The 24,331-nt window shown below is 40.6% G+C and overlaps 1 protein-coding gene across 2 annotated transcripts in view; it reads left to right on the top strand.

Moving 5' to 3' along the window:
- The window catches only part of LRRC2 (leucine rich repeat containing 2), a 36,585-nt gene extending 14,062 nt beyond the window's left edge, over positions 1-22,523 (top strand). For both annotated transcript variants that reach the window (XM_043442053.1, XM_043442054.1), the window contains exons 3-9: positions 1,045-1,252; positions 6,072-6,228; positions 11,073-11,209; positions 12,870-13,015; positions 14,629-14,784; positions 17,273-17,409; positions 20,513-22,523. In XM_043442053.1, coding sequence (XP_043297988.1) covers positions 1,045-1,252; positions 6,072-6,228; positions 11,073-11,209; positions 12,870-13,015; positions 14,629-14,784; positions 17,273-17,409; positions 20,513-20,562 — 991 coding nt within the window. In that variant the 3' untranslated portion in view covers positions 20,563-22,523. The remainder of the gene's footprint in view (positions 1-1,044; positions 1,253-6,071; positions 6,229-11,072; positions 11,210-12,869; positions 13,016-14,628; positions 14,785-17,272; positions 17,410-20,512) is intronic.
- The last annotated feature ends 1,808 nt before the right edge of the window (positions 22,524-24,331 follow it).

The following is a 24,331-nucleotide window of genomic DNA, read 5'->3' as shown; positions in this document are numbered from 1 at the left end:
AGATATCAAATCTCTAAATGGAGAAAGATCACCCCACCCTCTCCACCCCCTGTGCAGAATACTGTTCTAATGACCGTGTGGGCCTCAGAAGGGCAGTGAGATGTAGTCCATCGTCATGGAGTTTATGACCAAGCTGGAGGAAGAAAACTCTAAAATGATAGGTTAGAGAAGTATTCTGGCCTAGAGAATTCCATGGACTGTATAGTCCATGGGGTGTAAAGAATTGGACACGACTGAGGGACTTTCACTTTAGGGAGGTAGCAACGAGAAGGTACTGGGAGTAATGGGGAGGCTGAGGAGTCCTGGGCCAGCTCCAGTGTCTGACTGAAACTGGGGTTTATGAATAACAGGTTCATCTGTAGGAGTGAAGTTTCCCAAGGTGGCTGGTGGTAGACCTTCTAAAGTTATATTTTATAAACTGGGGCTGTCTATATTTCTATCCATATGCTCCTGTGTGCGTGCTAAGTTGCTTGAATGCTGTCTGACTCTGTGCGACCCTATGGACTGCAGCCCACCAGGCTGCATGGTATTCTCCAGGCAAGAATACTAGAATGGATTGCCATGCCCTTCTCCAGGGGATCTTCCCAACCCGGGGATCGAACCTTGGTTTCTTAAGGCAGGTTCTTTACCACTAGCGCCACCTTGGTTGATGGTTCCTGAAAGATCAGCAAATTCCTGAATTTTTAAAAGTTGCATTTAAAAAAAAATTGGGTTGGCACCTTATAATATCAAAGGATATTGTAATTAATCGAAGGAATAGGTAATTGGTAAAAATTTCAGCCGGGTAACTTCTGTATTTTTAAGTCAGCTTTGCTGATAATTCACAACTCTGAAGGTTTAAGGTTCCTATCCACTTCCCACCTCCAGATCCCCCCCTGCAGAGGAAACAAGGAAGGAGGGCGGGGAGGGGGGGCGGAAGTGGAGGGGAGGGCTAGTCTCCGGCTGTTGGGAGACTGCAGGTGATGAGAAGGACTGCGCATGCGCCCAGGTGGCCTGCCCGGCTTCTCCGGGCAGGTGACCGCGACCTCTGCTACCCCGTTTTAGGATAAAGGAGGAGTGGAACTTCGTGGCCGAGTGCCGGAGGAAAGGCATTCCCCAGGCCGAGTACTGCAAGAACGGCTTCGTAGACACCAGCGTGAGGCTGCTGGAACGGATCGAAAGGCGCTCTCTCGCTGCGCAGAGCGCGCTTTCCAAGGAGAGAGACAAACGGAGCAGTGAGTTTGTGTTTGAACTTTCCGGCGATCACTGGAAGGTGAGTCCACGCGCCCCTGTCCCCGCAACAAGTGGAGGCTGGGTGCCGCGCTGCGGCCGTCTGCTGCTTAGGCTGAGCTCAGGGCATTGACCTTGGTCCAGCGCGCGCTCTTGTCTTTAGAGAGATTTTCTCTGGATGCGGAGGATCCCTTGCCCGCTGTAAGCTGAGTTCCTGCATATTTTCTGCGGCGAAAGACTGTCTAGTCCTGAAAAGAGCAGCGGGATCCCCTTGGGTCTCTCTGTGAGGGACTGGGACCCCAGCGGCTCCCCAGGCTGGCCCAAGTCTTTAAAATGCCTGATTCTGCCAACCCACTGACATTAAAAAATAACTCTTTGCCTTTTTTTTTTTTTAAAAACCCTGAGCATGCAACCTGCCTAACACTCCTCTGACTTTGCTGACTTGTCACAGAGGGCAGGGCTGCAAAGGAATTTTGCAGCCAGATTTTCTCTGATATTCTGAGGCCAGGGAAGTGATGTCTTCTCTTTCTTTCCTCAAGTGTGTATGGGTCCTTCCTGCTTCCACTCCCCCCAGGTTGCTGCTTGGCTTGGAGAGGCTGCCTGTGGTCTGACAGCTCCTGGTTGAGGCAGCGCCTGGTGTGGGTGTCCATGGGGTAGGGGAATGAGCTCAGACTGTCTTCCCTTCAGTGGGACAGGCTTCTCTGGACCCGCCCTCCATCTCCACCATTTTGTGGCCGAAAGGCCTCTGGACCAGGAAACTGAGCATTTGGGCGGTGACCTTTACTGGCCCCGTGACCTGAGGCAGTTTACTCCACTTTGCATCCATTTTTACCTCCTTCTCTGTCAAATGGTGCTGCTACTTGCCTTGACCCCTTCTGAGGGCCCCTGTGAGAGTTAAACGAGCAGATACTCTGTGACACTGACCCATTAGCGACACATCGCTATAAAAACGGGAGAAACTATGGCTGAAACCTCTTCAGTGGCCTTTCTCCTGCATCCCCATCACTGAGATCAGTGCCGCCTTTTCTGGGGCAAGAAGGAGGGCCTGTCTGGATTTCTAATTAGATATCACTGATAAATCATTCTCATGTACCATCATCAGACCTGATCCCAGCCCCTCCGGGGAATCTGCTGAGTCCTCTCGGCTCACAGCACCTTTGGAAACCACTTTACAGAGCATTTAGTGAGTGCCTGGTGTGGTAAGGGGATAGGTTACGAGCCAGGCGGCTCAGGAGACTCAGGGTGAACCCTGTGGACAGTGTCTTCATTACTTACTGTCTTTCCGCCCCCTCACTCTGCTCCCTGAGCTGGTACCCTATCCTCACTGTACTCACCCTGGGAGAGACTCTGGGGCCTCCAGCCTTGATCAGTATGAATTCCAGTTGCTGTTTTCCCTCCCCAGAGAGATTTGTGCTTCAGTCTTGCCTCCACATAAGGAGTGAAAAGCTCCATTAAGGGATTTTCGCCATGAGTATTAGCGTGCTCCTGGCAGCGAGGGAGTTCTTGCCTCTAGCATCACTCCAGGCAGCAGGCCTGGTCCCTGCAGGAGGCCAGCATGGGATGGACAGGGCAGAGGAGCTTCTGGGGCTTTGGGAACTGGGTGGGGAGAGCTTGTCTGGAGTCCCTGAGAGCTGGCTGTGGGGCTGTGATCTGTGGTTTTGGGTGCCTGGTTGGAGTTGGAGCTAGGGGGGCTAGTCATTCCTTGTGAGCTGGAGACACCCAGGCCCTGGGCTCTGTTCTCTTAGGGAGATTTCCCCAATTTTATTGAACAACTTTTCAATGGAAAATTTCACTTCTACTATCAGGTTTTATAAGAAAACTTTTTGTTTTGTATTGAAATGCAGGCAATTGACCAAGTTATGATAGTTTCAGGTGAACGGCGAAGGGACCCAGCCATTCACATCCTTGTATCCGTTCGCCCTCCACCCCCCCCTCCCATCCAGGCTGCCATATAACATTGAGCAGAGTGCCCTGTACTATACCTGTGCTGTTCTCTGTACTATCAAGTTTTTAATGTCCAAGAGCTATTTGTTTTGTAAATGAACGAACCCTGTGATGTGGCTTTATTTTTCTACTTTTATACGTAACTCTTTAAGTTGGCCTTTAAAAATTTTGTCCTCTTTTCATGTCATGGGGACTTTTCTTATTTATCTTGGGATTGATAGCTTTTTTGGAGGCAGTTTCCATCTTTCAGGGTCTCCTCTTTTAGGGTGTTTTGTTTGGTCTGGCATTTGGGACTGTCTGGGAGCTCTGGAGACACGGGGTGTTGGGAGCACTGAGAAACTAATTGGAAGGTCCAAGTCTGTGTCAAGTGGGGGCTTTGTTTTTTGAGGGAGCCCCCATATCACCCGTGTGCTCCCCTCCACCGCCGCCCCACGAATACATATTTATGATTTGTCTGCAGCTGGTGAGAGCCCACAGAGAGAATACTCTCTCCGGGCAGGGACAGGCCTGGCAGCCTGTGCCCTGGAGAGAGGAGGGCTGGGGGCGGAGTCTTGGCATCCATCACTCATCCTGTGGTTGCTGCCTCCCGGTCCCCAGTCCAGGGACTCTGGTTAACCCTCCAGTGGATAAGCCTCAGTCTCCTACAGGGACAGTAGCTCTGTGACGTGGATAGGGGCAGAGATCTGGTCCTAGACTTTGAACCTGACCTCCTTCTTTCAGCCCTGCCTTCCTCCCTCACCTCCGCACTCCCTGGCTTTTCCACTTTCTAAGCTTTGAGGGCATCTGGGGAGTTCAGGTTGTGTCTTATCGTTCCTGCTGCTGCTGGCCTAAGACTGAGCAGGTCAGAGGGTGCTGGGTTACCATCTTCCAGCTTTCTAGCTACCAAGACTTTGTTGCTACTGCCTTTCTTCTCTTTTGCCCTCTTGTAACGTTTATGCCTTCAAAAAGGAATTCTTTTACTGTCTTTTTTCATAGAGAGGAGCAAAAGTATATGTGTGTGTTCAACCTGCCATCTTCACCCTGTTCCTTTTTTTTTATTTAATGTGCTATCTTAAGATTTTCCCCATGTTATTAAAAATGGTTGTGGATATGATTTTAGAAGGCATTGTAACTTTTGCAAGCATGCCGTTATTAGAAGAGCAATGTGAGAAAAGTTATTTATGAGGCACTTGACCAGTGAAACGTCAAGAAAGAGAGTGTTGTTATGAGTTGGGGTCAGCTTCCTGATGCCCCAGCTCCTATGTTGTCTGTGCTGCAGAAGGAAACCGTCTGGTCTGGTGTGGGTGGCATTCGGATCAGGATGAGGAGGTGCTGAGATGGGTTTGCCAGACCTGTGTGCTGGGGTCAGTCACACAGGGCCCTATGCTGGGAAGGGCCCTGGGCTTGATTTAATGCTCTGCCATCTCCATCTTGAAATTCTTAATAATTTTTAGAAGGGGCTTGCATTTTCATTTTGTCCTAGTTCCTGAAACTACATAGCTGGAACGTACCCTAAGTAACCCATTTAAATGTCTTTGGACTTCAATGTTCCTCGTTTATTTATTGTTAATAATTAATTAATTTTTTGGCTGTGCTGAGTCTTCATTGCTTCTTGGGCTTTTTTCTAGTTGCGGTGAGCAGGGGCTACTCTCTAGTTGCGGTGCATGGGCTTCTCTTGTTGCAGAGTGCGGGCTCTCGGGAGCACAGGCTTCAGTAGTTATGGCTCCCAGGCCCTAGAGCACAGGCTCAATAGTCGTGGTGCATGGGCTTAGTTGCTGCTCGTCATGTGGGATCTTCCTGGATCAGGGATCGAACCCTTTGTCTCTTGTATTGGCAGACAGATTCTTTACCACTGAGCTACCAGGGAAGCCCTCAGTTTTCTTCTTTCAAATGGGCCTCAGTCATGCCCACTTTGCCTATTTTACAGCACTGTTACTGTGAAAACATATTAAAGATGAAAGGACTTCTGTAAGTTACAAGCTTAATCCACAAATCCAACAGCAGTGATCCTAAAGCCCATTCCAAGTACAGGTACCAAGCAAAGGGTCACTGTTGGGTGGTCTGATTGCTGTGTCCACCCTGCCCCGCCTCTCCCCGGTACATTCCTGCCCCACTCTGCTGATGGTGCGCTGTGGTCCTCTCTGTGAGGTCAGGGGACATGCCTGTCCCTCAATGCACAGCACACCTTGTTGAAGTGGGGGCTTGTAAGCCCATGAATTGAAATTCAGCTGGCCAAATAGCCCCTCTAAGGTCTAAGGCATTTCTCAATACCTTGACGATTTTATCCCAGAACACTTGAGGCAGGGAAGATCCTGGATACAGCTGAGTTGCTCTCTGTCACTTCAGAAGTGAGGGCCAGAAAAGGAGTGCCTTTGAGATGTGGCTCAGCATCCAGGTCTCCCCACTGACCTTCTCGGCTCTTATCCTGTTAAAGACTCATAAGAAAATTTAGAAATTCGGCACAGCAAATATTAAGTCTTTATCAGATATTTTAAAAAGCAACTATTAGTAGTACAGAGGAAGGGACATGGAGCACACATTTTAAAATCTAACTCGTGGCCAGATTTTATTTTTAGACAGTGTTAAATCTGTATGTTGTAAATAAATAATATGTATGTGGCTTGGGGTGGGAGCCTGGTTATCAGTGTCCACTTGGCATTTGATTTTAATAATATGAATTCATGGCCCTTTTGAAATTGGGCTCATCTGCTGCTGTGGAGTTACTGACAGCCACAGCATCTTGCTTTCTCTTTGGAATGGCTGCAGAGCTGGCGTGCGTGCGTGCTTGCTAAGTCAGTTCAGGCTAATGCTCTCACCCAGGCTCTCTCTCCTCTGGGTTTTGGAACAAGTGCTTGTTTTCCTTGGCTTCATGCATTCTGCCTCTGAACTCCTACGCAGGGAGGAGCTAGTTCTGACCGTTGGGTTCCCTTCTATTCTAGGAGTTCCCAGATTCTTTGAAGGAGCAGACGCATCTGAAAGCATGGCACATCAGCAATACTCTGATTCAAATCATTCCTAAGTATATAGAACTGTTTCAAGCCATGAGGATTCTGGATCTGCCAAAAAACCAGATCTCCCGTCTTCCAGCTGAAATCGGTATGTTCCTTAGCTGGAACCTTCAGGCCCGTTGTCTGGGAAGCAGGTGACACGGAGAACTCTTCCTTCTCCTGCTGCCCCAGGACGTCGCTGGGCAGGGCTGTTTCATGTGTCTCCAGAGCTGCTGGTTCACAGTGTCCCCTCTAGGCGGTGATGCCAGGCTCTCCCTGCGTAACTCAGCAGTGCTGACATCTGCCACTTCCTTAGAAATGGCAAGTCTCACGAGTGAGCAGCGCTGTGTTTAGAAACTTTTTGTTTTTTTTTCCTTTAGCTTTAGAAATACAAACATGCAATAATGTATTTATTATAAATATAATATACAATATATTGTTGCCACATATTAGTCCATTGATGAGTTTAGTTTAGCTTATGGTATTATTTTGGTCCAGATTCTTTATTTTCAATCATTCCGTTGTTCACTCGCTTCACCGTAAGTGAAGTTCATGATAATGATCGTCACTGCTTCTCTTTCTCTCATGTGTGAAGCACATGGCCGTTCTGGCCACATAGTTGTTATGATTCTTCTAAGACACTCATGTCTTTCTGGAGACATGTCATCCCCATAAACCTCTGTCACTAGCAGGGCAAAATAATGAAACATTCTAGAAAGACATAAAATGTAAATTCAACTCTCTCAGCAAGGATTGTTTCCTGGGTATCAAAATTATACACATATCCAATGTTCTTCTAGAGCTCTACACTGTAGCCATATTTATTAATATATGTTAAAGTATATGCCTGTTAAATATATTTATATGTATGCTTGTGTTAACGTATATGCACACTAAACATACTTCCATAGAAGAGCTTACACCATGTTCTCCAGCCTAAGCCTTGTTTTCCCTTATCATACCATGAAGATGGGGCTGGACTCTAGGGTCAGGCTGATTGGGTCTTTCACTTACTGGAAGGTCACCTTAGGCAGGTCACTCACTGGTTTTCAGTTTCTCTATCTGTAAAATGGTGATAATAATAATATCTACTTCCCAAGGTTGTTGTAAGGATTAAATAATTAATACAAAGAAAGCATTTAGAACAGATAAGCCCTCCACATTTGCTAGCCACCGCCACTATCATCAGGCTTCCCTGGTGGCTCAGCTGGTAAAGAATCCACCTGCAACGCAGGAGACCTAGGTTGGATCCCTCGATTGGGAAGATCCCCTGGAGAAGGGAACGGCTACCCACTCCAGTATTCTGGCCTGGAGGATTCCGTGAACTGTATAGTCCAAGGGGTCACAAAGAGTCAGACACGACTGAGTGACTTTCACTTCACCACTCTCATCATCATCATTGTTATCGTTACATAAATGTTTTTTTTCAATATCAGAATATCCTATCCTTCCTCATTCTCCCTAATGGCTGAGTGATGATTATGGTATGCTTTATTTAACTTGTTCTTTAAATATTTTACATTTAAACTAAGTAATTGGATACTTGATCTAAGATTCTAAAGATACAATTCTAGTCTGAGTAACTTGGGCAAATACTTTCATTTTTTTGCATCTTAGTATCCTCCTTTATAGGATAAGGGGTCAGACTAGGTGATTTTTTAAATAATATTTGCCACCTTTACAATTCCCTAGTTGAGTGTTTCTGCATGTCAAAAACACTGTGGGCGGGGAGGGGAAAGAAATCTCAGAAACTACACATTCTATACTGGATATAAGTCATACATAAGTATCATATCCAACTTGTAACTTCAAGTCTATTTCAAGTCAATTGAATATAATTCAGCCAAATATACCTGTGACTTTGGCAGAGTCACAAAAATTCTCCTCATGTGGCTGAGAAATAGATCATATCCCTAGTTTGAAGATTCTTGTGATGGATGAGTATAAAATTTTTATCATTATGTAGGGATTCATAAGAAAAGTAAGGGTCAAATAAGAAAAAGAGAGTCTTGGAATCATTTAGGCGATATAACTAGCCCTTGTTTTATTCTAGGGAATTATTTTCTGTTGCTTGCTTGCTTCTTGGATGCTAGTTGAGTTATTAACTTGGAGTGTTTGGAATATATCTTCTTTTCAAACACAACTATTGTGGACATTTAGAACAAATCATTCCAAATGTGCTGAAAAGAACTAAACATATACTAATTCAAGACATGGCCTTTTCCTGGTGGAGTAGGTATAACTCCTTACGCACTAGAGATAAATTTAAAAAAAAAATCAACAGAATGTGATAGGCCAGAAAGAGGACTGAAGAGTTGTGTTTTTTTTTTTTTTTTTTAGCTCTTTTATGTTGAACGGCTGTCTTTTGTAAAGGAGTTGGAACTGGATCTCTTACAGAGCTGTCTTAGAGAACAACTGAGCATTGGCTGAGGAGAGGGGGTGAGGGGAAGTGGTCACCAAGTGGGGTAGCCTGTTTCTCATTATCAGGACAATTATTTCTGACATTTGACATCAAGGAATTAAGCATGACAGTTAGTGGTCCTCTTAACTCTGAGGAATTATCATTAAATGGGTTTAAAATAGCTAATTATTGAAGTAGTATAAAACTGTTTACTCAACTAATTTAAAGTATGTAAATTCCTTAAGGCTTTCTTTGGGCTCTAGAAGCTAGAAGCCTCTGGACAACAAATTATACCCCAATTGGATTATATTCTGCTCACTGGCAATTAGGTCTGAGGGCCCTGGGAGAATGGGCTATATAAATAGGGAGATTTCATTTCAGTTGGAAAAGATCCTAGAACATTGCAGGAAAGGATAGACTCATTAGCTCTTTAGAAATATAATATGCTGGAGCTATGATGCCTGTCTTAGTCCATTCAGACCGCTGTAAAAAAAACAGACTGGGTGGTTTATAAACAAAATAATTTTTTTTGCTCACAGTTCTGGAGTCTGAGATCGGAGTGCCAGCATGGTGGACGGAGGGACTTTTTCTGGGTTGCACACTTCTTACTGAATCCTCATGTGGTCGAAGGGGCCAGGGAGCTCTGTGGGATCTTTTCTAAAGACCATGGATCCCTCATGGAGCTCCACCCTCGTGATCTTACCCAAACATAATTAGCTCCCAAAGACCCCACCTACTAATAATAACATCACCTTTGGGCGTTAGGATTTCAACATATGAGTTTTCACACCATAGCAGTGCCTTAAAAGTTTTATTTTGGTTTTTATGACTTGGGACCCTTGTCACACTGAAAAGCTATTGTTTTCCTGAAACCTCAAGCTCATGGTGCTTGACGATAATGCTGTTCGCTACCTCTGATGGGGACTACTGAGTTCATCTCAGATGAATAATGCCAAGTTCTTACCAGGATGTTGAGGAAGGAAAAATAGTGTTTGTATAATGAGATCAGGCATCATGAAAAAAAGTGGCAAGGAGAACAACAATGTGAATACAAGCATATGCAATTTCTTTATGTCTGTAAATTATTAAAATGTTATATCTGAGGTAGACTTTCCAAAGCTACTACTTTTTCTTTGCGCTAGCTAGAAGGAACTTGTATACAGATTTCTCTCCAGTTACCTCATCTTCTCTTTGCATCCTCTTGTGATAAATGCATGTATGGTTGGTATAAATGTGTCCTTAATGTACTGGAGCAAAGGCCTCCACCAACCAGATCAGGTAACTCTTTAATAGATAAATTTACTCTCCTGAATCTGGAGACTAGACAGATTAGAACATTCACACAATCTGTGCCAATCTTAACTTTACTTATTTGAACTAAAGAAGGTTTGTGCAGTGTGACCCTGTCTTACAGAAGCTGGGCCTATGGAGAGCATTAGTCTGATCACACACTCCCCAGCCCTCCCCATAAGAGAAATAGTCTTTTGTTATTTTATATTAGCCCCCGAATCCATCCTGCTACTTTGACACCAACACCTGACTATAAGGTTACAGTCGCAGCGTATACCAGGTGGGTGAGTTAGAGGGGTCACTGATTTTCACAACATCATCATCATCTTCTAACAGTGAGACCTCAAAAACTGACTCAGAAGTGGCCCTACCTCCAATATACTGTCTTTCTTTGTTTCCCTTTCTCATTTATAAAATGGCAAGAAATTTTGTATTTTGAGTGCCTGCTCTGCAAAAGTAAAAAATACTTTTGGTTTTCTAACTTTTAAAGTTAGATTAAGAATGTTAAAGTAATGCTTTAGATCATGCGTGACATGATTTTTGGAATATTAAGTATATTTACTCTTGTACTGGTTTCTGATTTGAAATTGGTCATATGTTTAGTCAGTCAAGACAGAAGTGGGATGCGGTGTTTCTCCATCAATCTGTTATTGCCTGATAGTCTTAGTGTGTTCACTTCCTGCCTGTGAAGGGGATTTAGGCTTTTTAAAAGGACACATATTCTTTAAGAAGCACAATAAGTCATAATTAATAAATGCAAATATGAAGCAAAAGATAAATGAATTCCATGCAGTCTATGAACAGTCTCCTTGTTGAAGTCATTTATCATGTACATTGAGCTTTGTGTGTATTTCAGTACTTAGCTTGCCTCCCATCAGAGTTTGCCCCTATGAACTGGACCACATCAAAGCCATTACCTGTTACTTCATTCATCATATGATTTCAGAGAGGGTTGCACTCTGTGGGTTTTGGGCCCTGACTCAGTCTATGTGGAGGCAAAACCCCCCACATCCCCCTTGCCTATAGTTTTACAAAGGATTAAACAGATAAAAAATAAGCAAAAAATGCTCTGATCTGTGACCAAAATGCTCAGGATAAAAGATGAGCAGACATTTAATCAGAGTGCTTAGAAAACAAACGCAAAATTATGTTTTATGCCTTCACCACCATCATTTATACAAATGTTTTACATCTTCGTTTTGCTTTTTGTCCTTAAAAGACCTTAATGAACCTGCACCATGTCTGTTGATTTTTTCTAACAGGTTGTTTGAAGAACCTCAAGGAACTCAACGTGAGTTTCAACCGTCTGAAGAGCATTCCTCCAGAACTGGGAGACTGTGAAAATCTAGAGAAACTGGATTGTTCTGGAAATCTAGAATTAACCGAGCTCCCTTTTGAAGTAAGAAAGAAACATTTTTGCATGGTGATTTACTTTTACTTGGTTTATGACATGGAATGGTCTATAATATGGGGAAGAAATTTTAGAAGATGAAATCCATCTTTACTTAAGTCACATTTTCATGACATTTTAATCATCCTAAACCTGCTAATATAAAGTCTTTAGAAACGTGCTTTAAAAAAAAGAAGAAAAAAAAAAGAAACGTGCTTACACTTGGCTAGAACCCAAATTTAATTTCAGAGCTGCTATCAAAAGGAAACTAGGCAAAATAAATCCTATTTTCATGCAAGGTATTTTTATCTAATATCTACTTAATATATCCATAATTCAGATCCCAACTTGTTTACCCATAATGGAGGAAAAAAATTGGTAGCAATTGGAAATAAATAAAGTGGATAAAATTTTTAAAAATTTAAATGCAGATAAGTAAAGCAGTCCAGAGATATGATTTGAGAAGTCCATTAATTAAAAAATATCCATTTGTTTCTTTTTTGTCTGTATTCATTGGGGAAATGATTTTAAATTATTTTCTAATAGAACAGATGAAAGTCAACAGTTTTTGTTGTTAAATAAAACTCAACAGGCTTCTTGTGCTTGAAGAGCGATAAGGATCTCACAAATCCTGCTGCTAATGAATAGACTAAAAATAGTGTTGCTGGTGAGGCTCTGACAAGGCCCTGGCCACTGAGCCTGTCTAGTCCTGGAAGGCGTATTCTTCTTCTTTCCTGGAAACTTCTGGGTGAGAGGGAGTGGCTGCTTCCACTCTTAGCACCTGTGTGACCCAGGAAATGCCGAGGGATGGTCCTGGTGAGGGGGCACAACCAGGGCTCAAAGTTCTCCCCCACGCTTCTCGTTCCCCAGCCCTCCCATCTTTACAGAGAGGCCCAGTCCTCTCCCAGACGTGCAGGCTGGCGGCAAAACCAGCTCACCTTTGACCTCTCTTGCTCCCGTGCCCCATGTCCACTCCATAAGTAAGTCCTGTTGGGCATGCCCTTCGGAATAACAGTGGAGATTTCTGATCGTTTGCCATGCCTCTTTACCAGTTCATGTGTGAGTCTCCTGAAGATTGGCCAAAACCCATTAAGACAGGCTTCACTAGGTCACACTACTCTTTGAGGCTTACGCTTTTTGTCTTCTCTGGCTTTGCACATGCTGTTCCCCACCCGGAGTTTCCTCCACAACCTTTCCACCTGTCAAGGAACCTCAGGACCCAGTTCAAACACTCCATTCTCTGTGACCTCTTTCCTGACCCCTGACTCTCACCTCACTCCTTTCTCTGTGTTACTGAATGTTGCAAATTGGAAACTTCCTCACACTAGTTCTTACTACATAAATTTGCCTTGCTCATTTATGAAAGTATAAACCCCTCAAGGGCAGCCACTGTGAGCTATTCAGTCTTATCACCCCCAGAAAGTAGCACAGTGAAGAACACACAATAGGTGTTCAGAATACATACTATATTCATCTGTTTTGCATATGTTGATATAAATGCCTTTGGGAAGAGATGTCAATCTAAAAATTATTAGTTGAATTTAATTCCCACTGTTAAAAAGTAATTAGACACAACATTGTAATAAATCAATGATTACCCCAATAAAAGTTTTAGAAAATAAATGAAAAATTTAAAAAGTAATTAGAATATTTTGTTATTCCTTCCTAGTTAAGTAATTTGAAGCAAGTTTCATTCGTAGATATCTCAGCAAACAAGTTTGCCAGTGTCCCGATCTGTGTCCTGCGGATGTCTAATTTGCAGTGGTTGGATATCAGCAACAATAACTTGAATGACCTGCCACAAGACATAGACAGGTAGCTACTTGCATTCTGAAGGTGCGGTACATGAACTAGTCGCTAACATTTTAAACATGCCTGACACATGAATGTTTTCAAAGATCAACTGATTTTCCAGAGTTTCTTGTTTCTGAGAAATTAGTTTGGTTCTTTATAGAATAAGACAGTTGTCAGTCTACGTCATACATATTCACGTACAGTTGACCCTTGAACAACGAGGGACTTAATCTGCATATAATTTCTTATTGGTCTCTGTACCAGGGGTTCCTCTTCATCTGCAGATTCAACCAACCACAGACCCATGCAATATTGTAATATTTACTGTTGAAAAATATCTGCATATGAGTGGGGACTCACACAGTTCAGACCTGTGTTGTTCAAGGGTCAACTGTATATATATATATAGTTAAACACAATATATATACACATATATATGTGTATATGTGTGTATATATATACACACAATTTGAACACATGTTTGTTTTACTTTAGTCCTCAGTAGAATGGAATTTTAGCTTTCCCTTACTCCCCAGGAGTAGAAAAGTAAATTATGTATGGAATAGAAACATATCATTCTATATAGGATATCAGGATAATTTTTATTAGTTTCATTTATTGCTTTATTATACATAATGTTTCAAACAAAATTGATATGCCTAGTAAGGTTTTCAAATTCTATCCTTGTAGCTATTTCATTTTTTAAAAAGTATTATACAGAGTCATGTATGATAGATTCATTCATTCATTCAATCAGCCAATATTACTAGGCTTCTGTATGGCAGGCCCAGAGAGTGGACTGAGTTCAAAGTGTGAATGAAACAAACTTTCTGGACTCTTGGAATCCATAGTGTTCATCATAAAGTAGCATAGTAAGCTGTTGGGACACAGGAACTGAAAATGGCTTGGTCCTGAATGCCATCTCATATGACCTTTCTCTACTCCTGGGACATGTGATATATATGGATGCTTTCCTGGTTTATGAGACTAAGTGGGAATTGTTTTAGTTTGAAACACAAGGGGAACTTTGTGAAATATTTTGTGGGATCAGTCAAAATTTTGCAGATGAGTGAAAGAAAAAGCTAGAGAGGCAGGCAGTGAGCTAGAAGAAAATGGAAAACCGAGTAAAACATATTTGGACCATATTTTGCTCATTTCCTTTTCACTCTGCAGGTTTATTTATATTTTAAAGTTAATGTATGATGAGAGAATAGTAACTGTGTTCTCACAAAAGGAAATATATTACCAAAATTTGTTTATTCTTACTGCAGCTCTAATATGATTTCTTTCCCATATCTACCTGTGGGAACAGAGTAGATACTAGATAGAATGGCAGATACACTGATTTTATAAGTTTCATCATGGCCTACTATATATTGTGTAATTTGCTTATCCTGCTGCTATATCTGTATCTTCCATTGCCAACTAAGTCAGTAAAAACTTAAAAAAACAAAAAACCCAAATCATGTTACCTGATATGACTTTATTTAAGTCGTATAGCCAGCTTATTCTTATAAGGATCGTATATAAAAAATAAACTAAGTAGGGATTTCCTACTAGAATTTATCTGTAATTCACTTTTCTTAGCTGTGAGGCTAAGTCCTTAAGTTTTAATCCCTTTCACATCTTCTTAGGCTAGAAGGACTGCAGACCTTTCTCCTATACAAGAACAAGCTCACCTATCTTCCTTATGCCTTGCTTAACCTAAAGAAGCTCACCTTGTTAGTCGTCAGCGGGGACCACTTGGTGGAGCTCCCAACAGCCCTCTGTGACTCCTCCACACCTTTAAAGTAAGTAGACGGCCCAGTAGAGACCCATTCAGACCCAAGGTAAGAGCGAGGAGCCCCTGGAGCCTGGGCCTCTGTCTCAGGAACCATGTTCGGTGGTTCTCCTACTCTGAGAACAAGAAATTCTGGTGCTTTCACTTGGAATTTTGAAGTCTTTGGCCAATGGCATGGGGAGGTATAGCTCAGAGAATTTCTGGATAAATGCTACCTACTGGCTGAAGGCACAGAGAGATATGTGCCCAGGGCACAAATACCACACATACACACATAGATAAATACATATAAAATCATAAGTAACATATAAAAAGAAATCTGGATTAAGCCACAAATTAAATATAGGAAGGAGGCTATAAAATGAATGAGAATTGCCAGGTTAATGATGATAACGAAGATAGATACATAATGATGTATTTAACACCTGTCCATCTTGAGACCCCATTAAAATGAGGGGGAAAAAACGTATAGACCCACAATGATGAAGGAAGCAACTAAGGCCCTCACAGAATGAGAGGTCCCAACACATTTCTGGGAGATACTCAGCAGAGGCATACTGGTGACTGATAGAAATAGGATGAAATAGGCTGAAGCTCAGAGGGCAAACCGAGAGATGAGCCATATCCTGGAAGACTCCAAAGATGAGTGGTAGTCGGATTTCAGGTATGGAAGGTGTAGACTGAGTCACGGTGCTAAAAGCAGAAGGAGCAAAAGGAAAGCTTCATACAAACAGGTGATCCCCTGCCTTCCAGATCTCCTCCTTGATTTCGTTGGGCAGATCACTCAGCGCCAAGAGTCCAGCCCACTGATCGAAAGTGTGAGGTTTGCTTTAGGGAGGCCCTGAGGGAATGACCCTGGAGTTTTGTGTTTGGAGATTCCCCAGGGGACTGATTTGCTCCCTGAGTGGTCAGCTACAGCGGGGCTGTCCCCTGGGCAAACACTGTCTGCATATAAAGATGCCCAGACAACATTTTGCTGTTTCATTTTCAAAATACGAAGGTATCTGTAAGACTTACCAGATAATTGTCACAAACATGTAAATATTATAAACTGGTTTTCAACTCTAGAATCAAACTTGCAAACAAGATAGAAAAGTTAAATGTGGTTACAGATTGGAACGTGGATGGTGTTGACATTAACAATGTAAATCTACACAATGTCTGTGATGTTCTTTGAAATGCTTCAAAAAATCAGGTGGCTTGATGGGTGGCTAGAGGAGTGGGTAGATCAGTGGATGGGTTTGTGATAAAGCAAGTACAGTAAAATGTTAAATGTGGAACCTAGGAGTGGGTACAGGGGCTTTCATTGTAACATTTTCCAACTTGGCTGAATGTTTGAAAAAGTTTCATAATAAAATGTTGAAAAAATAAAAGTATAGATAAAAATTGGGAGGGAGGAAGGTTAGGGATATAGAGGGAGTTGAAGATAACGGGAGGAATACCTTCACCTGATTGAACAACATTAAAGTATTTTTCCATGGTAAAAGATAATTTCAAATAGATTCAGTAAAAGCAGTGATTGACCAATGACAAATTTCTTTGAGATGGGAGAGGAGCTATTCAAATTTTAAGACAGGTACAGTGATTACTTTGATAAAAAATGAAGGATGATAAAATATAGATATATGTCTTATTTTTGGATTTAAAAAAGTGATGAAAATTCAATGAAAGAAATTGCAAATGAAAAGTTAAATGGATCTAGCTATATAAGAAGTAAAGCCTTTTTGCTTTCCCCATATTTAGCTATCAAATAAAGTTAAAAGGAAAATTAACTGGGATATATATATATATATAAAGCTAGCAGCTATGTGGCTGATATCATATATATATACATATATGTATATTTGTAATATATGTATGTAACTTCTCTTCTACAAACCAAAGAGAGTAGACTAAATTCCCCAAGACTTAGTAGGGCCTACAATAGCAGCCAAGAAAAGATTTCCTATTTTGAATAGAAATATTTGTATAATCTTTCACATCAAAAGATCTTTCAACATTGTGAAGAAATTAGGTCAAATGCCATTTTGGTTTGTCTCCTTTAGCTTTTTTTTTTTTTGTCACAGTAGTCCATATTTTAAATATTTCTTTGATGGGGATTTCATCTGAGTCCTTTTCAACACAGCCACAACATTTTAAGAGTTTGCTGTCACTAATTGGGAGTAATATCAAACATAGTAAGGCATCATATCTGACGGAGAGGTGAAGTGTTATTATTGTTCACCTCATGCCCACTATCCTCTGTCTATGGCTAAGTACCTCTCATTTTCCCAACAAACCTCTGCACAGTCTGGTATAAACTGAATCCAGTAATCCTATTGGATTACTGCACAGTGAAATTTCACCAGTGACACTATTATTATGTGGTCAGCTGTGACTTCAAAGAAGAAGTGAGAAATTGGGATTTAGTGCCACAAAGGTTGACTTCTGAGAAGATTTTTGCACAATTACAAATGCACAGGTGAAAGTGGTGGTATTTTCCATATTCTCTTGAATAGATTTGTAAGTCTTAAGGACAATCCTCTTGAGAACACCCAGTGTCAAGATGGTGATGAAATGATGGAGAGTGAACGAGATCGCCAACATTTTGATAAAGAATTTATGAAAGCCTATATTGAAGATCTTAAAGAAAGAGGTAGGTTATTCATATTTAAAATTATTTAAAATGAGTGTATAGAATTCCAATCACTCATGCAACAACACATTTATTGCTGTAAGCCAAACTAAAGAAAACTTGATTGGTTAGGGGCAGGTTACTTTGTAAATTATTTTCTATTTACCAAAAAAGAAAAAGAGAGAGATACATTTCCTTTCGTTAAGTAATCAAAATTTTCTAGTGTATTAGCTTGCTTAATACATCCTCAACCATGTGACAGAGAAGCTGGGAAACATGCACTTAAAATGTGAAGGTTGCATTACTAGCTTTAGGTGGGATTGTTAATGAAATGATACTGATAAAATAGTATTTTAATTAATAGAATGGAAGTTTCCATGTCAAAATCCATTTAAATTTAACTTTTAAAAAGGTCATCTCTTATATAAGTCAAAGTACACCTGTAAAACATCACAAAAGGAAAAAACGAAATGACAGATTATTGTGTGTATGCTAAGTCGATTCAGTCATGTCCGATTCTTTGCGACCCTACGTACTGTAGCCCTCCAGGCTCCTCTGCCCATGGGGTTCTCCAGGCAAGAATGCTAGAGTGGGTCTCCATGCCCTCTTCCAGAGGATCTTCCTAACCCAGGGATTGAACCCACATCCCTTGCATTTCCATTGGCAGGCTGGTTCTTTACCACTAATGCCACCTGGCTGATTAGTAAGTAGATGCATTTAGTTTTGGTTTCCCATAACTAAATGATACAGAGGAACAGGGCGGTCACAGTACCTCAGGAAAGGGCGGAAATGTTTTTCCCAGTGGCTGTTTCCAAAGTGTTCCAGAAGCCTTAGAACCCCTTCCTCCTGTCAGAAACATAGACTCAAGGAAAGGCATCAATTAGTCTTTGTTCTTCTTTTTTGCTGCCTCTTTTTTTTCCTTTTCTGAGTGTGAGTGCCCGCAAGTTATCTTTTAATTTTTCCAGTTCTCTTTTTTTTGATAAGCTGGGTGCAGACCTGAATGAAAGATGTCATGCATGTGGATTTAGGAAGGACATAGCCCTGGCCCCGTGACTCTGAAGACATCACTTGTGGACAGGTTCCCTCAGTCACTCTCAGAAAGTATCATACATGTGAGCTTACTGCTCCCTTGTTAGTAGGAATCTGAAGATGATAAGTCACAGTCAGGTATTCGGGTATCTCATGACATTAATGAAAAATACCATTTATTGGCAAAGTAAAATTTTTCCAGTTAAAATAAGAAAATTTCTATACAGTTATCTCTCATGTGTTCGTCCATCCTTAATCCTGAATCCTGAAATGTTATGAAATAAATTAGAAATTTATATTAAACATGAAACTGAAATACCAGAACCATTTATTTATCAAAATTTATCTTTGGGTTGTATAATTTTCCTCTTGCAGAAAACTTTCTTGTATTTTATTCATTTGTTCATAATTCTGTTATAGTGTTATTATAAAAATGTAAGAATGGATTAGAGAAAATAGGTATTAATCTTTCCATCTATGTGGCCAGCAATAAAAATGGTTTGATTTTAAAAGTTAACTTTAGTGATAATAGGTTTTGAATTCATTTGTTTATTTCTAAATAATTATAATTCTTTCCTTCATATGGGCTTCCTGGTGGCTCAGCGGTAAAAGAATCTGTCTGCAATGCAGGAGATGCAGAAGATGTGGGTTTGAATCCCTGGGTAGGGGAGATCCCCTGGAGAAGGAAGTGGCAACCCACTCCAGTATTCTTGCCTGGGGTATCTCATGGACAGAGGAGCCTGGTGGGCTGCAGTCAGTAGGGTCGCAAAGAGTCAGACATGAATGAGCAACTGAGCATGCATGCACACACTCACACATCCTTCATATATTCATATTAGGTTGAACTAAATGATATTGCCAATATTCAGCTGTGTTTGACCTACAAAAATGGTGATTTCTTAATAGATCAACCTAGATGTGGTTGGACATATGCTTTGACTTTTTTTAAGTTTCTTTCTTCTTCATCGTGCTGTCTTCTCTCTTTTCTCTCCTTCCCTTTCAGACTAATGTCTGAGTTAGAGAGTTCATCACTGTAAGGGAAAGAACATAGATTTAGTGGGACTTCCTTGGCGGCCCAGTGGTTAAGACTCTGCCTTCCAATGCAGGGGGTGAGGGTTCAATCCCTGGTTAGGGAACTAAGATCCCACATGCCGCAGGGTGCAGCCTAAATAAATAAATAAATTTGTTTTAAAAAGTAGATTTAGTGAGTCTGTGTGGATGTCCAACCTTGTATGATTCAAGAATGTTGAAGAAGTCAGGCCTCTCCCTGGTCCTCACACTTTAGTGAGCATGAGATCAGCTACAGGCTCCACTCAGAATTTTTGAGTCATCAGGTCTGGAGTGGGGCCTGAGAATGTACATTTCTAACAAGTTCCCAGGTGATACTGATGCTTTGAGTCTGAGAACCATTGGTATAGACCATCCTTTGAAAAAATTTGGCTGTGAAGAGAGAAAGAGTGTGCAATAACCAGTGGGAAGAGCAATAATGATAAAATGATTATTAATAAGATGGTGCTTGGTTTAGGAATAGCCCAGACTTCTCTTATAAACCATATTCCCTTCTACCTGGCATCTATAGTCCTTGGCCATATATTTCTATTTTATCAACTTTTATTATTTTAGGCTCATACAGTTTCCAGTATGTTGATGTAGTTTGTGTAAGGTTGTTGGAAAGATTGCAAAAGAATGAGAATTAGTAATAAGTTTATCTTCAGGACTTCCCTGGTGGTCCCGTGGTTAAGAATCCGCCTTCCAAGGCAGGGGACACAGGTTTGATACCTGGTTGAGGAACTAGATCCTATATGACACAGAGCAACTAAAATTGCATGCTGCAACAAAGACACAGTGCAGAAAAGAATATATATAAATTTAAAAGTTAAAAATCAATCTTAAATAATGCATTCTTCTTTCTATCTTGAGTATAAATATCTCTAAAGCATGACTATACATTTGTCGTGATTGACTTAATGGTGATAAATAAATGCATTTATCTCTATACTTGGAGTATGAAATGGCAGTGATTTGTATTTTGATGTGGTTACACTTCATAATAAGATGTGGAGTGGTTGAGTATATTTTTTTCTTTTTGTTGCAGATTCTGTTCCCAGCTATACCACTAAAGTATCTTTCAGCCTTCAGCTTTGATGCCATCCATCAGAAGACTACAGAATCTTCCTGACCTGTGGAGCTATAAATCTTCCTGTTGTGGGTTGTCATAGAGGAATAATGGCTTGGGCTTAACGGCAAAGTCTAGAAACCACTGTCATAGTTGTTAGGAAAAATGATTTTCAAATTTCAAATATGTGAATACCTCTCTCTGTGGACTGGAGAATCGATAAATGGGTTTATATATTGATATTTAAAGGTTTATTTGCATTTACTTGTTTCCAAATAATGCACATTTAATGTTTTAGAAAATGTGTTATTTTTTTAAATTATCACTTAAAAGACCAAATTTTGAAGTTGACTGAATTGTTTTCAGAGATCCCGGGATAAAGGGGTGTTGAAAAGAGTATTTGTATTGAACTAATCAGATGAGAGTTAATTTTGTTATTTTGAAAGAGTTTTAATGCGTCATTTCCTTTACTGAGGATGGTTTTCCTTGGGTTTATACAAATTGCTATTTTCATATGTTTTAAGTTGTATTTTACCAAGTTTAGGCTTTCAGGAAAGACTTTAGGTATAATCTGGGCCTTGAAGGTAGAAAGACGGGCTGGGTTGTCTGCCCAGGCATTGGACTCAGATGGTGCCCTGGTGGCTCGCTCTAGTGGAGGATGTGTGGGCCTGGCTGATCATGGGAAGCCTGGTGGGGCCTACATGGATGGTCAGCCTGCCACGAGTGGGCCTCCTGGGGGTCCCAGGGAGCATGCCAGAGCACGGAGCAGAGGCATTGCCTCCAGGGACCCATCCTCCAAGACGGTCACATAAGGTAGCAGGAATGACCAGTCCACACTGATGAGGAGTCCCTCGCAAGGCTCCCCTGCAGGTGCCTCGGGAAGGCTTTGCTCACCGGTGAGCCACTGTGGTCCAGAGAGAGCAGAGGAGACTGAGTTTCCGTTGGCAAAGAAGGAGTTCATTAGAGGGCTTTGAACTTTGGTATCACATGATAGGATTTGGAGAAATCATACAGATATCTATTTTTATACTATTATCTTGGGCTAAAATAAACAAGATTGTGAATATGTTGAAGATAAGTTTAAACAAGTAACTTTTGTGACTAAGATGGAAAAATTGCATATATTCGTATATGTTTATATCAATCCACTCCTGTGTGGTCTAGCTGAGCGCTGTCCAATAAAACTTTCTGCTGTGAAGGAAGCGCTCTGCGTCTGTGCTGTCTAATGTAGTAACTGACAGATGTATGTGCTTCTTGGGCTCTTGAACAATGTCTGGTGTGACTGAAGAAGAAATTTTTAATTACATTTAAATTGAAATAGTCAAAGGTAACTACCATGTTGGACAGTACAAGTCAAGTCAGTTGGGTTTTTCAGAAGTTAATCGGGACTAGAAGTGAGCAAGTTTTATTTCTTTATCTGAAGAACCAAAGTGGTTAATACTGACACTCAATATTTTGTCTTCATAGGTTTAATCATACTTCTAAATATTTTATCCTCAACAGATATAAAGCAGGCAGAACAGTCTAAAGCCATAGAGTAATGGTTCCATAGAGCATTGCTTCAACTTAAAGGCAAACTCTGAGAGGTAGGTTAAGAGGTGAAAAGAGTAGGAGAGTCTCTTTTCTCAATTAAATGAGAAGTCACTTTAATTGAACCTCAAACAGTTGTGTTTTTATTTATAGCACTTTAAAAATATAATGCAAATTTATCAGTTGTACTATGTGAATGACTTTGGGATTTTATTTCACGCCACAGTATATGTTACATAACAGCCAAATGGGAAATATATCTCAAAGGGGGGGAAATGAGGGCTTTCACATAAATTGACTGTCCATAACTCATGTAAAATTTATTTCAATAAAACCAGTCTTGTGCAAGAAAACCCCTTATATTGATGTTACATAAAAATAACTGAAAAAGTATTGAATACAGTGATATGTAATTATTTCATATTACATAACATCCCATAATGTTTATTATGTTTAATAACACAACTAAAGAAAGATAGACTAAATATGAGGCTTGTAGAAATACTCTTTACTCATATAAATGTAAAAATGCAGAAAGATTCTAAAGTAGAGTAAGCATCTTAGTGGAAATAAGAGAGATCTGAACATTTTACATGATGCATATGGATTGACTCATAATTTGGAAAAGTAATTTATGTAGACTATAGGTATGAATATTAAAGCAATATGAATGAAAGAAAATATAATTCTTGGGAGAAAAATGTTCTGGTTCCAAAAGCATATTATGATGCCCATTTTTCATATGTTGAAAGTAAAGGGGTAAAGACACTTGGTGAAATCATTGAGTAGTGCGTTTTAATTAATAACAAGACCTACACTCGATTCCTTGACTTTAGCTGTCTGGAATGACCGTTTGACATGCTTGCCAAACACCAGTTTAGGGTAACTCAGGGCTGTGAGGAGTCATCTCTAGACATTGGTTACTGTCTTTCCCTCCTATTCCTTTCTGCCTTGGTGCACCTCCCTACTTTTGAGTGGAAAGAAAACTTAGATCTTTGAGTGATTTTTTTTTAATTGAAGCATAGTTGACATATGATGTTGTGTTAGTTATAGGTGTATAGAAAAGTGATTCAGTTATACATGTGTTCATTCTTTTTCAGATTCTTTATAGCTTATTACAGAATATTGAGTAGAGTTCCTGTGTTCTACGGTAGGTTATCTTTCTTATAGTGTCTGTACGTTAACCCCAAGCTGCTAATTTATCCTTCCCCCCACATTTCCCCTTTGGTAACTGAAAGTTTGTTTTTGAAACCTGTAGAGTCTGTTTCTGTTTCATAAAGAAGTTCATTTGTATTATTTTTAAAAATTAGATTCCACATATGAGTTATATATGTGATATTTGCCTTTCTGTCTGACTTAGTTCTCTTAGTCTGATGATCTCTAGGTCCATCCATGTTGCTGCAAATGGCATTATTTCATTCTTTTTTTTATGGCTGAGTAATATTTCATTGTATACACATAACACATGTTTATACTTTCCTTTGTCAATGGACATTTAGATTGCTGCCATGTCTTGGATATTGTAAATAGTTCTCCTGTGCACATTGGGGTGCATGTATCTTTTAGAAATATGTTTTACATCAGATATATGTCCAGGAATGGGATTGCTGGATCATATGGTAGCTCTATTTTTAACTTTTTAGGGAAACACCATACTGTTTTCCAGCTTTCCTGGTGTTCAGTGGTAAAGAATCTGCCTGCCAACACAGGAGATGTGGGTTCAGTCTCAGGGTTGGGAAGATCCCCTAGAGAAGGAAATGGCAACCCACTCCAGTACTCTTGCCGGGAAACTCCCATGGACAGAGGGGCCCGGTAGACTACAGTCCATAGGATCACAAAGGGTCAAACATGACTAAGTGACCGAACACACATACTGTTCTCCACAGTGGCTGTACCAATTTACATTCCCATCAACAGTGTAGGAGGGTTCCCTTTTCTCCACACGCTCTCCAGCATTTATTGTTTATAGATTTTTTTGATGATGTCACACTTTCTGACCCGTGTGATGTGATACCTCACTGAAGTTTTGACTTGCATTTCTCTAATAATTAGTGATGTTGAACAGTTTGTCATGTGCTTTTTGGCCATCTGTGTGTCTTCTTAGTTATTGTTCTGCAGTTTACATAGGTTTAAATGCTTATTTTATGGTATGTATATTGGTTTTATTTCTAAAAATTAGGAAATTACATCTAAGCTTTAAAATTTGAAATGTTGCCAAACTTTCGTGTTCATAGGCAACTCAAATATCTCTGCTTAGAGTCTCCAGCT

Source organism: Cervus canadensis, chromosome 22, assembly GCF_019320065.1.
Source record: "Cervus canadensis isolate Bull #8, Minnesota chromosome 22, ASM1932006v1, whole genome shotgun sequence".
Classification (NCBI taxonomy): domain Eukaryota; kingdom Metazoa; phylum Chordata; class Mammalia; order Artiodactyla; family Cervidae; genus Cervus; species Cervus canadensis.
The sequence above is the reverse complement of the archived record's forward strand: the minus strand, read 5'-3'. Positions and strand labels throughout refer to the sequence as shown.